This window comes from Leucopleurus acutus (assembly GCF_964270905.1).
Source record: "Leucopleurus acutus genome assembly, chromosome: 12".
Taxonomy (NCBI): domain Eukaryota; kingdom Metazoa; phylum Chordata; class Mammalia; order Artiodactyla; family Delphinidae; genus Leucopleurus; species Leucopleurus acutus.
Genome location: NC_139154.1, coordinates 34,378,006 through 34,390,382, shown reverse-complemented (window position 1 = coordinate 34,390,382; position 12,377 = coordinate 34,378,006). Strand labels below are relative to the sequence as shown.

The 12,377-nt window shown below is 49.8% G+C and overlaps 1 protein-coding gene across 1 annotated transcript; it reads right to left on the bottom strand.

The window, feature by feature from the left end:
• Positions 1-2,237: 2,237 nt before the first annotated feature.
• KLF11 (KLF transcription factor 11) lies at positions 2,238-12,144 on the bottom strand. The gene is made up of 4 exons (XM_082852444.1): positions 11,997-12,144; positions 10,132-10,401; positions 7,898-8,858; positions 2,238-4,870 (listed from the first exon to the last, which is right to left on the bottom strand). The coding sequence occupies exons 1-4, from the start codon at positions 12,036-12,038 to the stop codon at positions 4,590-4,592; spliced, it is 1,554 nt and encodes a 517-aa protein (XP_082708570.1). The 5' UTR covers positions 12,039-12,144; the 3' UTR covers positions 2,238-4,589.
• Between the last annotated feature and the right edge of the window lie 233 nt (positions 12,145-12,377).

Sequence of the window (12,377 nt, the reverse complement as noted above, 5' to 3'; positions counted from 1 at the left end):
CTGCACCCAGGCCTGCCTCAGGCCAAGTCAACACTACCTACCAAAGCAGCCTGCCAGGAGTCTGGTAGACCTTCCCAGGGCCCCTCTTCCCTGGACTCCTTCAAGACTAGGGGTTCTGACCACTCCAGTAGGAACTTGCCATATTTTACTGAACATTGCAAGTCTAATCTACCTGCTAAAATGTAAGCTGCCCCGTGATAGAAATCATATCACATCCATCCATCCATCCATCTATACCCCTACCCACCCATCCGCAAGTCTTGTGGGACCCACAAGACTTACAATCAAATTCAATAAAACTGGCAAGTTCTTCCGAGTGGTTAGAACCTCTAGTCTTGAAGGAGTCCAAAGAAGGGGAGCCCTGGGAAGGCTCCCAGAGGCTACCACCAGAGCTGGGCGGTGAGAGCTTAGCTGCCACTGCCCCACCTTGTCATCATCTCACTCTGCCTGTGCATCTCCTCCCCCAGCACCACTGGACTTGTAGCAACCTGTTTCTTTTTTTTTTTTTAAACAGTCTTCTTTTTCAAAATTAAATTATAGTCTACAATATTATATTAGTTTCAAGTGTACAACATAGTGATTTGATATTTTTCTACATTGTGTAATGCTGACCCTGGTGAGTCTAATTACCGTCTGTCACCATAGAAAGTTATTATGGTATTATTGACTATATTCCTTATGCTGTACCTTACATCCCTGTGACGTTTATTTTATAACCTGTTTCTTCCTTATCATCTTTGCTTGTTGACCAGTTTGTCTGCTGAGATGAGAACAGGCTGGGGAGAGGAAACCTGTTTGCAGAGCCAGCTCTGGGCAATTCTGGGACAACTAGGCTTCCTACAGAGTGGTGAGAGGCTTTTGAGAACGAGCCTCCCTAACTTAGCAGGGCCTGAGTGTGTCTCACCCCCCTGGGGTGTGGTGTCCTTGGTGCCCGGACTTCCTCCCAGGATGGGGCCTGGGTGTTAGCAACACATCTGAAGTCCTTAATTTAAAAAGTCCCTAAACAAAGAGGCAGGTTGAAAGCAAAGGAACAGTGGATGTTACAGCCAGAAAGTAAAATCTTGGTGGCACAAAGGGAGGAGAGCAGGTACAGAGTCACAGAGTTGAGGCTAACAGGTGTGTGGCCAGCACCTAGGCGCAAAGGGGCTTGGAGTTGGAGAGACTTTTCTAAGTGCATTGCTAAGTGCAAAGCGCATTGATCCTTTACCGCCTCCCCACACACCTGCACACACACACACACACACGCACGCACACATGCATAACCGGGACTAGCGTGGCTTATGGAATCACATTCCAGAATGGTTGGCTTGGGAAGGCAGTCAGTCAACAGGGTAGTGACAGACTGGCTGTGGAGCGGGAAAGGAGCCCAGGGCGCCTCCAAGGTTTTGCACCTGAACAGCTAGAAGGATGGACTCCTTGTCCTTTTTAAAGGCAGCGGGGTCACTGTGAGAAAAGCAAGTGTGGAGGAGATGGGGAGTTCAGTCGTCTCAAGTTTGGGATGCTGGTTAGACAGGTGTCAAGCAGAGAGCTGGACACAGGAATTTGAAGCCAGGTGTGGAGTGTAAAGGAGAGACATACATGCGGGGCTCTTCATGGTAGAGAAGTTATTTTTATCTAAGTCCCAAGGCTGGAAAAGATCACCAAGGTTGTGAGGGGAATAGAAGAGGGGTCAGGGAGAGGAGGGGGACCGGCGAAGGAGCAGCGAGGTAAGAGGAGAGCAGCACGGTGCGGCCCGCAGGGGAACCCACCAAGCCTGTCCAGTGCCGTTCACAGACAAGCAAGACGGGCACCAGGAGCTGAGCCCACGCGAGTGCCTGGCCATACCCACGGGGCCTCCTCTCGCGGGACGTGGATGCACAGCCCCAGCAGAGCGGGCTTGAGAGAGAACGTACTCCAGGGGCAGGAGCGGAGACTGTGGCTCCCTGACTTACCTTTAAAGCCTGGGCTGGGGGTGGGGGAAGGGAGGGAAGAGGCTGCCTCCCATACTCCCCTCTTGACACACGGAGGGCATGAGGATGGGGGTCACGGGTTACCCAGCAGCCACGGTCCTCTACTGCCAAGACCGGACCTGACATCAAATTGGCCAACACAGAAGCTGCTCCTTCACACATTTCTTTCACAAAGGACCCACCAAAGAAGCCAAAGGGTGCCCTGAAAGCAGAACAGAACCCAAGAAAACAAAGAGGGTCAGGCACCGGGTACACCGGAGTGCAGTTAAATGACACAGGACACAAGTCCAGTTTGCAAATCAAAAAAGTTTTATATGATCCAAAGAAAAAAGTTATATCACACATATTCATTTAAATAATAAGTCAAAGTCTGTTACATAAAACATAATTCTGAAACATTTAACATTTTATTAACTACTTGAAAGGCTCAAAGTCAAAAAAGATCAAGCAAAACTGCTCAGGCAGTAAAGTGCACTGGGGGACGTGCCGCCCGCGCCCTCCTCCGGTGCCCGGGCCGCAGCGGAGGGACTCCACGCTGAACACGCACCGCGGGGTTCTGGTTCTCACGTTGCATTTTTCAGATGAAGCTGTTTCCCAATTTACAATCTTTCAATCAACAGAGGGCCAAAAATGTTGTTTACAGAAGTTATTTCAAAGTCTAATCAGGAAATGGAAGTGTAAATCAAAACTCTTTTTTTTTTTAACACATCTATCCTTTAGCAACAACACTGCTCAGAGAATGAAGTTCTAGGTGACAAGCAACCAAATACTCAAAGACGTTGTATTATCTACCAGAACTTTAGCAGGACTAACATCACTTTGTGTAATTAAAAATATCCAGATTTAATGCCACTTACAGCATACACAAAGAAATGTTTATGCTGATTTAAGATATAAGTGCAAGAAAGAACTGGGTGGTGGGGAATCACGAACTATAGACATTTAATTCTGGTTCTCTTCCAACTGTAGCATGTCTCATGACCAGTAGGAATACTCAATTACAGAAGTCTCCAAAGACACGGAAGCCTACTAAACACACAGCCGGCGCTTACAGAACTGTATGTCAATTAGCGGTTGATACTTCATGGGTATCAAGTAACATACAATGAATGACCAGGCAAGGATTATTAGACTAAAAAGACCTGAACACAAAACCTGATATTTATTCAATATTTCACCTTACCGTCATTTTAATAAAGGTAAATGCAAATAAATAAGAGGCAAAGACAAAAATCTAAATACACACGGCACAATAAAAACCATTCCCAGGCTCAAAGGGCAGAGCAATATCACTGTGTTCCTTACATGCACTCTCTTGCCTGGATTCCCAACGCTGCCCAACCAAAGCAGTCTCAGCAGCTTCCTGGACACCTGGACACTGGGGTGCAGTCTCTGTAATGCTAGGACCTGTGCTCACAGCTTCAAAGTGATGCCCATGGTCTATTCTCTAGCCAGACTGCAAAATACCCCATTCCAAGTAATTATCTGTTTGATCAAAACAATTTCTTTCAAACAAAATGAATGAAAGGACAGCTTGGTAGTATTACTGCCGCTTAGTGTAACTTGCATTTCCCGTCGTTCTTAATACTTAATAAATAAAGGAATCAGAACACTGGAGCTGGACCATACGCATGTCCGCTTCACCTTACATAAGCTTTACTTTGGTGGAAAGTTCCTCCAACTACTAAGGACATCTTTTTCTCTAAGTTACTCTACCCACAAAACACTTGGATAAGGCCACAGCAAAAGAAGTCAAACTGACAACTGACAAAGCAGCTGGGTTTGAGTGCTTACATTTTCTTTTTTGGGGGTTTGAGGTACAAACAGGAGACTCTGAATGGTCTGCTCTCAGCAGAGTACAGACACTCAGACCCTACATCAGCTCTCTGCTCACCGGGTATCTACCGAGTATTTTACGTTAATCTCTGGGGTACATTCTTCACAAGTCACACCATGGACACAGGTGACTAAGGTCTACTTAATGAAAATTTTAATTCCTTGGGCTACAGCCTTAAAGAAATAGTTGTCTGGAATTTCCCTTGGAAATGTTATGAAGAAGCTGACTGCGAAGTTTTTTCCCCCCATTTCTTTAAGAGGCCCCTATTCAACCAGTTCTGATTCTAAAAAATTCTTAGATCTAAAAGGCCTGATTACAAAGTTGTAAAGTTTTTTTGTCTGAATAATGTGCCAACTTTACTAAAAGTAGGGTTATTATAAAAACATCGTTAAACATTGAAAAGAAGATTGTAAAATCATCTATATAGAAATTGGTAATTTGAGAACCAATATAATTTTTTTTTATAAAAAACAGTATAAAAATTAGTAACGTGTCTCATTTCTACAAAACAGGAGTAGGAAGGTTGTAAAAAAATCCAGATTTTGTAAAATTTATTGCCGAAATGTTTGTTTGAATGCTGGTGATTTAGATTATCAAATTTTCTTCCATTTTCCTTAAAACAACTTCTGAAACTACAAAAGATATTGAACGGGGTTCCCCACCAAAAAAGACAAGTTAACATACTTTCATCAGAACCAGCTCCCCTAGCCCTCAAAACAATTTCTTTTGGAGAGAAAACCATCACTTCCATTCCTGAAAAAAGGCTTTGAAAAATTCCCATCCACAACTCCCTGGAGGACCTTTCATGCAGAGGCCGGCAGGTGCACCAGCGGGCTCCCAGGGTTCTCTGCTGAGGCAATTCTGTTCAGTTTGCCAACCTCCGCCTGCCAGCCAGGGATCTTCTTGGTGGTCATATGGCGCCGGGCATGCTTTGTCAAGTGGTCGCTGCGCATGAAACGCCGATCACACACTGGGCATACAAACTTCTTCTCTCCAGTGTGAGTTCTGCGGTGGCGAGAGAGTTCATCTGAACGAGCAAATTTTTTATCACAGCCATCCCAGCTACAGGTGAAAGGTTTCTCTCCTGAGACATAAGGAAACACAAAGTAAAGAAAACATAAATGTGCAGCACCTTATTGGACAGGTTAATTCATGTCGTTTTAAAACTGTATTCGTCAAAACCTAAGCAGCAAGTAATATCCTATTATTCTGGTATCAGGTTATTTGGAAGTCAAGAAATCGTCCAAGATGCATTTCTTCCTGCCACACCTAAGATGTAATATGTCAGGGCCCAAAGACATCAAACTAATCTAATCCTTCTAAAGATATTTTTAAATAAAAATAAATCTTTGACTGTGAACTTGGGGTAGGAGGTAAATTCTTGAAAGGAATGACTCCTTCCCTCTCTGGAAGCTGCACATATAAAAAAAAAATCCCTCCTAGCACCTGCAAGACTTCTCAGAATCATTAATTCCATCTTCATATTTGTTATTACACTGACAAAGAGGTTAATTGCAAAACAGGTTAGAATTCTAACAGCTACCTTCTTGTTGTTACAAGCTTCAAGCATCTGTCATTCACTCAAAGTTTCAGAGCACCCGGCAGGTGTCCTGCCCATACTGTGTCTTCCTGGAGGTACAGGGGTGAGTGGGAAGCCCTTGTCTGCAGAATCCTGGGCCTTTCCAGCCAGCAGGAATGCTCCGTCTCCTGCATCCTGAAGCCCTGATCTTGACCAGGTTGTGACCACCATAGACCGCTTGTGCAACCTTGTGAAGGGATTTGATAAATGCTGCTGCGTGCTGTCATGTGACCTACCTTCCCGAAGGTTTACGACTTGTCTAGTTCATCCATCTATGTACAGTTTAACCCCCAGCACAGCACTTTGTATGACAGGTGGTGAATAAATGGTTTTGAATGAATGAGTGTTGGAGAGAGATTAACTAAATACCTGATGTTTTTCAAAGCTGATTTAAAAGGAAAATTCATTATCACAGTGATGCTGTGATGGATTTCAAAGACCCCATGTTGAAAGCATAAGGTTACCTGTTCCCAGGAAACTACCACCAGTGCTGGCAGCATACCAGATGGCCAGATGTTGGACAGAGAACCACCACCCTTTGGCGTGGGATTTACAAAGTGCCCTATGTTTTCAGCATGTCAAAAATGTAGCCTTTGCTCACTCGACCATATCCTAATTAAACAAATTTTCATGTTGGTACAGTGAAAAACTATCTTATCTAAGGTAAACCTACCCAAGATTTCTATTTCTTATAAAAACTCCAATTTAGTGTTTGTGAAATAACACAAGAATTTGATTCTTCAGAACCTTTATGGTTACTTAAATGTAAGTACTTTGGGAAACCTGAAAAGAGCTTGTATGATCACCTTATCTTCCTACCAAGGGAAGCTGACTGAATAAACAGTAAAACCTCATTCCTCTGTGCTTCCCCACATGTGGAATCTGTGTTTGGATGTGATCTGAAGTTCACCTCAGCAGTCTCAGTGAAAAGCAGGGCTTGCCAAGTCAATGAGCTCCTTAGGGGTGCCCATTCACACCGATACAGCCGTGACAGCAACCCTGCATCACCAATGACTAGCGTCAGGCTCTTGGGACAGACACCAAGAGTCTATATCCAGTGAGATCAGACACCTATGTAAGTAACTAAAAATACAAAGGGAGAATAAGGTGAAAAACACAACAAACCACCAGGGTCAAATAAAGAAGGAGAGATCAGGAAAGAGTGCTAAGAACTAACTTTGGGATGGCCCTTAAAGGGTTTTCAGTAAGTAGAGACGGGCAGAGGGCAGAGGGTGAAGGGCAGAAACGTGGAACTGGAGAGAGACGGTAAAGGCAGAGAGGCAAGTTCTTCACAGGCCAGGTTTGGGGCCTTAGCCCGGAAGCACACAGCCCCTTCCGCAGTGTGGAGGACAGCAGGGCTCCTGCCGTAAGGCCCGCCTTCCAGATGCGGCTTCATTCTGCAAGCGGGAGCTGCCACGATTGGAGTTCTAATGTGTTAATTAGAAACCACTCTACCAGGAAAGCATTTCAAAGTAAAGTACTATGACAACTCCCTCCAATTCAGCCTTTCCTAAACTGTATTTCACAATTCACTGCTGTCCCCCAGGCAACTAGCCGGCATCTGGGGTTCCACAATCAAGACAGCTTACGAAGCACATCTTTACTGCAGAACCTGCGTCCTGTTAACTGGGCTTATTATATATACATATGTGTGTGAACCTTTGAAAGGTGAGTTTAACAGACTATTTAACCACAGGACCCTTGAAAACAAAACAAGTGACACTAACTCAAAGAACAAGAGTGTCACAGAACACCTGAGACGTTCTGCTCTAATCAACTACAGCAGAAGTTCTACCTACCAGGCAACCTCACACCTCCGCTAAACATGGTAGCCACCAGCCCCATGTAGCTATATAAAAGCAACCTTAATGAAAATGTAAACTTCGGTTCCTCAGACACACTGTTCACATTTCAAGTGCGTGTGGCTAGTGGCTACCCTCCTAATGGACAGAGAACATTTCCATCACTGCCGAAAACTCTACTGGATCTGACAGGACAATGAAGAGATCATTAAGTCATTTTAGTTAGTTTCTTTTGTGAGTCCTTCTGAATTAAAACCACATATTTCCAAAAATAAAAAAACAATATTCTTTAAAGTTCAAATATTCTAGAATTCAAACTTTTCCATACTTTGGAGAGCTCTTTCCCCATAGTAAGCCTAAGTAAGTCACACTGATGTTTATTGAACGTGAATGGACACTTTCTAAAATGCAAAGAAAGAATGTCTACTGCAATGTGAAGAGAAAGGGGGAATGTGAGCCTCACCCTAAAAGCCTCTCTCAATCACAGGTTCACAATCACAGAACTATATTACATTTTAGCTACTGGGGTGACCAGATACCATGTTCCAGGAAAACCACTGACAGCTGTACTAACGTTCACCCCAAGACTATGAAGGCTTTTCAGAACCAAAGAAAGATGGCCACCTTCTCCAGCGGTTCTCAGCTTCGCTCCCACTCAAAGGCGGCTGGACGTGTGTTTCCCGATCACGGGATCCGACATTCCCTATGCCCTACCTGCTTCAGTTCTCACCTGTGTGAGTGCGAAGATGAGCCTTGAGGTGGGAACTTTTGAAGTAGGTTTTCTGGCAGCCTGGGAAGTTGCAAACATAGTTCCTCCTTCGGGAAAAGTCTACCTGAGGGGCGCAGTTCTGACTCGATGCAATGAACACTGGAGCAGGGGCAAGGGGCAGTAACTTGGTATTCCCAACAGCCATTCCACTCGACGAACATGTGGCAGGCTGCGGGAGGGCCCCCTGGGGCAGAACCAACATCACAGTTCCCTGAGGCACAGACGGTCCCACGAACACAGGCTGGGGCACTGGAGCAGCGTGGGGTAAGATGGGTTTGACAGTCCCTGCAGACACTTGGGGAGATGGCTTCAAAAAAGCTGATAACATGCCACCTTGTCCAGTCACAGGGATCATTTGGCAAAGGACAGGGGGACTAGGAATGGGCACAGAAATCAGAGGGGTGGCTTTCCTTGGCAAGTCATTTTCATAATTCTTTGGTGAGCAGGTCTGAATTGCAACGGGCCACCCTGCCTGCTGGTCTTTGGTGGGGCTCAGGCCACTGGACTTGTGCAAACAAGGCTGACAGGACGCTGAGTTAACGCTGAGCACACTGTCTGTGAGGTGTGTGTCCTGCACAGCTTCCACATGCCCCAAAAACTGCGCTTCTCCTTCCGCGTTGGCCGAAAGTTGGTGTGCTTGAGTCTGGGTGGTAGGAACGTGGGCAGAAGCAGGACTCCCCCCAGTGTGGCAAATGACACTTGTCACCGTGGCCCTGCAGTGAGGGCTGACAGCCGGCTCCAGCAGCTCTGCCTTCAAACCAGGCAGGGCACGCTCTGCCCTCCTGCTCAGCACTCCGGCTGCCCCAGTAGAGGCTGGGGCGACAGCCACGACCACGGGTGCTTTGGAATCAGTTACTTGGGAAGGAACAACTGTCCCTGTTGACGGCTCCAGGAGATCAGGGCTCTGAGGAGGAGTCATGCACTTTAAAAAGAAAAAAGTACTGTGTGAAAAGCTTGTTTTGGTTAAATTTTAAGGAACTTACTTTGATCATGTTGTCCCCAAGATCTTTACAAAGAAGTATCTAGAAAAGACTGGTCAAAGTCTGCTCACAATCACACCCAGTGGATATAAAAGCTGCATGAGACACTTTACTTTCTAGCTTTCTCTCCCTTTCCCGACCTCTCTCAAACCCATCCATCTGCTCGGTTATAAGGACGCCAGTGCCATTCCTGGCCTCGCACAGCTACTGAAATGAACAATTTGCATATTAGGGCTGCAAATGAGAAATCAAACTTATATTCAAGATGAAAGCTTTACACAATAATTTTACATTCTCAAAAATTTTTTAAAAATCTCGGTGGTAATCATTTAACACACACATATCCAATCATCACACACGTATCCTGTGCCTACTGGATGAGAGGTAAAACCTGTCAGAATGACCAATAAAAGGCCCTGCTCCAACCAGGGGTTCTGCCTACAGTGAGCCTCTGTAACACCTCCCCCACCACTCCCACTTATCTTCAGCCTCTCAGTGGACGATCCCAACGCTGTGACGTGCTCTGGGCAGCCAGGCCCACTACCTGTACAATCCTCTCCACTACCCCCAAGTCCCTTCTCATCCCTCTCTCTCCAAATCGGTTTTCCACACTCTCCTTCCAGGGCAGGCTTCCAGCCCAGGACAATTAGATTATAATTTTCAGTTTTGTTAGCAATTGACAGCTCTCGACTTCTCCAAGTTGCGAAGCAGTTTTCCCCAGTAACTTCAGAGCTGTAGCAAGTTAAGAAAACAAAAACCAAAACCAGTGCTTGACTACACCCAACTCACCCAAGAAAGAAGCTGGCTGCCACAGGGTGGCAGAGGCCAGGGTCTCAACCCAGCTAACAAAGGCTGTCCAGTGCCAAAGCACAGGCTTTCCCCAGCTGTGGCAGTGGCTCCTGACCCTGGCCTGGGGTATCTGGGGAACCTAAGCCTCCACCCTCAGTTCCCCAGAGAAATGAGTACATTTTGCTTTCTCCCATTAATCTGTACGTTTCAGCCTATGGACATTTTCACCCCGTGGCTGCTAGCTATGATCAATCAATGGAAAGCATATTTTCAAGAGATAAAAGAAGTTTTCACCCTTAGGACCCATACAGGGGAGGGTATGAACTTGCTTGCCAGCATCGGGTGACTCTCCCCAGGAGCTCTTCAGCATGTTTACTGAAGGTACTCCAGCCATTGCACAAATCGCTCCTCTCCCCCTCCTCTTACCAGAGTTGATAAAGAATGGAAGTCCTTTGGTAACTCGGGTGTGGCTGCATCCACGTGCACAATGGTGGAAACATCCCCAGAGTCAGAGACAGGTGTGAGGGGTCTTATCTTTAACAAGTCCCCTTTCTGGGATCTCTGACCCCAGGAGCTCATACAAACAAGAGCCTCGACAGCTTCCATGTCGTTCTGCTCCAAGATGCTGCACGTAGACCTCTCGCTGTCGTGTCGCTTCCTCTCCAGGATTGACTCGCATATGTCCATGATGTCAACCTAAAGTCGACACAACACAGCGGCTGAGTCCCTGGAAACACAGGGAGGGGGACACTGGGATAGCACGGGGACGCGCACACCAGAAGCCTGCCCCGCCCCCGGCAGCACGCGCACGCGCTCTGGCTTCCAGGGAAGGATGCCTGCCGAGCGCCGAGGACCACTCGCTCCGAGCCAGCGTTCTGCAGCGGCGCGTGGGGGGCAGTGGGGGGAGGAGGAGGAATGGACTCAGTCCGCCAGCGGCTTCCACGGAAAATCCTGTTAACAAAGGTTATTAAGCTAGCTTCTCCTTCGGGAAATGATTAATAACACTTCCAGAGGTGTGAGCTGCAGTAGCTAGTACCAAACTGTCCCCGGGGGAGGAGGAAAAGACACTGATGGCTGAGGTTGGGTAAGATGAGAGCGCAGCCCTTCTGAGTCGGCGAAGCCACCAGAGCGTCCCCACAGACGCATCTGCGACAACCCCGGAGGCTCCACACCAGTGAGGCCGTCACTCAGCAGAGCCCTGGGCGGGAGAGCCTGCACTGGCTCAGCCCCGGTCCCCACACCCAGAAGCACCGATTCACGCCACAAGGCCAAAGCGGGGAGAGGAAGAAAGTGTAAGATGTGCCACAAGCCCGGGCCCCGAGGACTTTCCAGCGCAGCAGACCGTCTCTTGTCAAGCAAGAGCGGGGCGGGAAGCGACTGAAACTAACTGATCTCTTCGCAGAGAAATTTTACATCTACTAAGATACACACTTCCACTCAGTTTGCCTAAACATCCAACCTGTCCTGCCCAGGTGTCCCCCGAAGCACACAGGCAACGCCGCCGCCTTTACAAACGCCGCTCTAGCCCCACTTCTGCCCGCAGCCCGGGCCTCGGAACGAACTGTGAAGTCACAGACGTGCGGGCTGCCGCCTGCGTGGCCCACAGGCGGGCAGGGACAGGGCGGCCCGGGGCTCCCACACCTCTCTCTCGGCCTCTCAGCGGTCCGCGCGGCTCGACTAGGTCCCAGGTCCAACCAGCGGACTCCTCGCTGCCCTCAGGTCCCGACTGGAGCCCGCCAGGGTTGAGGCGCCGGGGCCCGCCCCCCGCCCCGTGCAGCCTTCCCGCCGGCCTTTTCCCCGCCCCTTGCCCCGCCCCCACGTTCCCACAGCCCTTGCCCCGCCCCCACCTTCCCGCCAGCCGTTGCCCCGCCCCCTCGCCCTTTCCACCGCCCGTGCGCCGCGTTCCCACAGTCCTTGCCCTTCGCCGGCGCCCCGCCCCCGCCGCCCGCGTGCCGCGTTCCCGCCAGCCGCGCCCCACCCAACGGCCACCTCCTCAGGGCCTGGTGACATCATGGCTGGAAATAGCCCCGCACCTGAAGCCGGCGGGGCGGGGCCGCTGCGGGAGCGGTAGACAAAGCTGCGCAGAGAGCAGCGCGAGGCACACGCCCACTTCCCGCCCCTCCCGGCGCGGCCTCGTGCGGCCACCGCCCCTCTCGACTCCCGAAGCCGCCCGGGCTCCTAACGGTGCGCGCGCGGTTATGCCCCGCGCGCCCCTGGCCTCCTCCGCGCCCTGGGCCCGCACTGGCAGCGCGTCCCCGCCTCGCCCCTCGCTCCAATGGGAGGCCACTCACCGCGCGTGCGTCGCCCGAGCCCGCGGAGGCCGGCGTGTGCATGGTGCCGGCGGCCGGGAGGCAACAAAGCGGCCGCGCGGCGGGAGTTCAGTACAGCAGCTGGCGCACGTGCACGGCGGGCGGCGGCGACCCGGAGCTCCAGCGGCCGGCGTGCGCCTCCGCCCGCCCGCCCGCGCGGCTCTGCCCTGGCGCGGCCCTCGCGGTGCGGGAGGGGCGGGGCGGCTGGGGAGGGAGCGGCCGCAGGGGCGGAGCGCGGAGGCAAACCAAAATACACCACGCCCCGACGGGGCGGGGCCTGGAGGGCGCCAGCCAATGCGCACCTAGCCCGTGCGCCGCCGGCCAATGGGCGCCGCGGGGAGCCGCGTGATCAGAGCCTGGCAG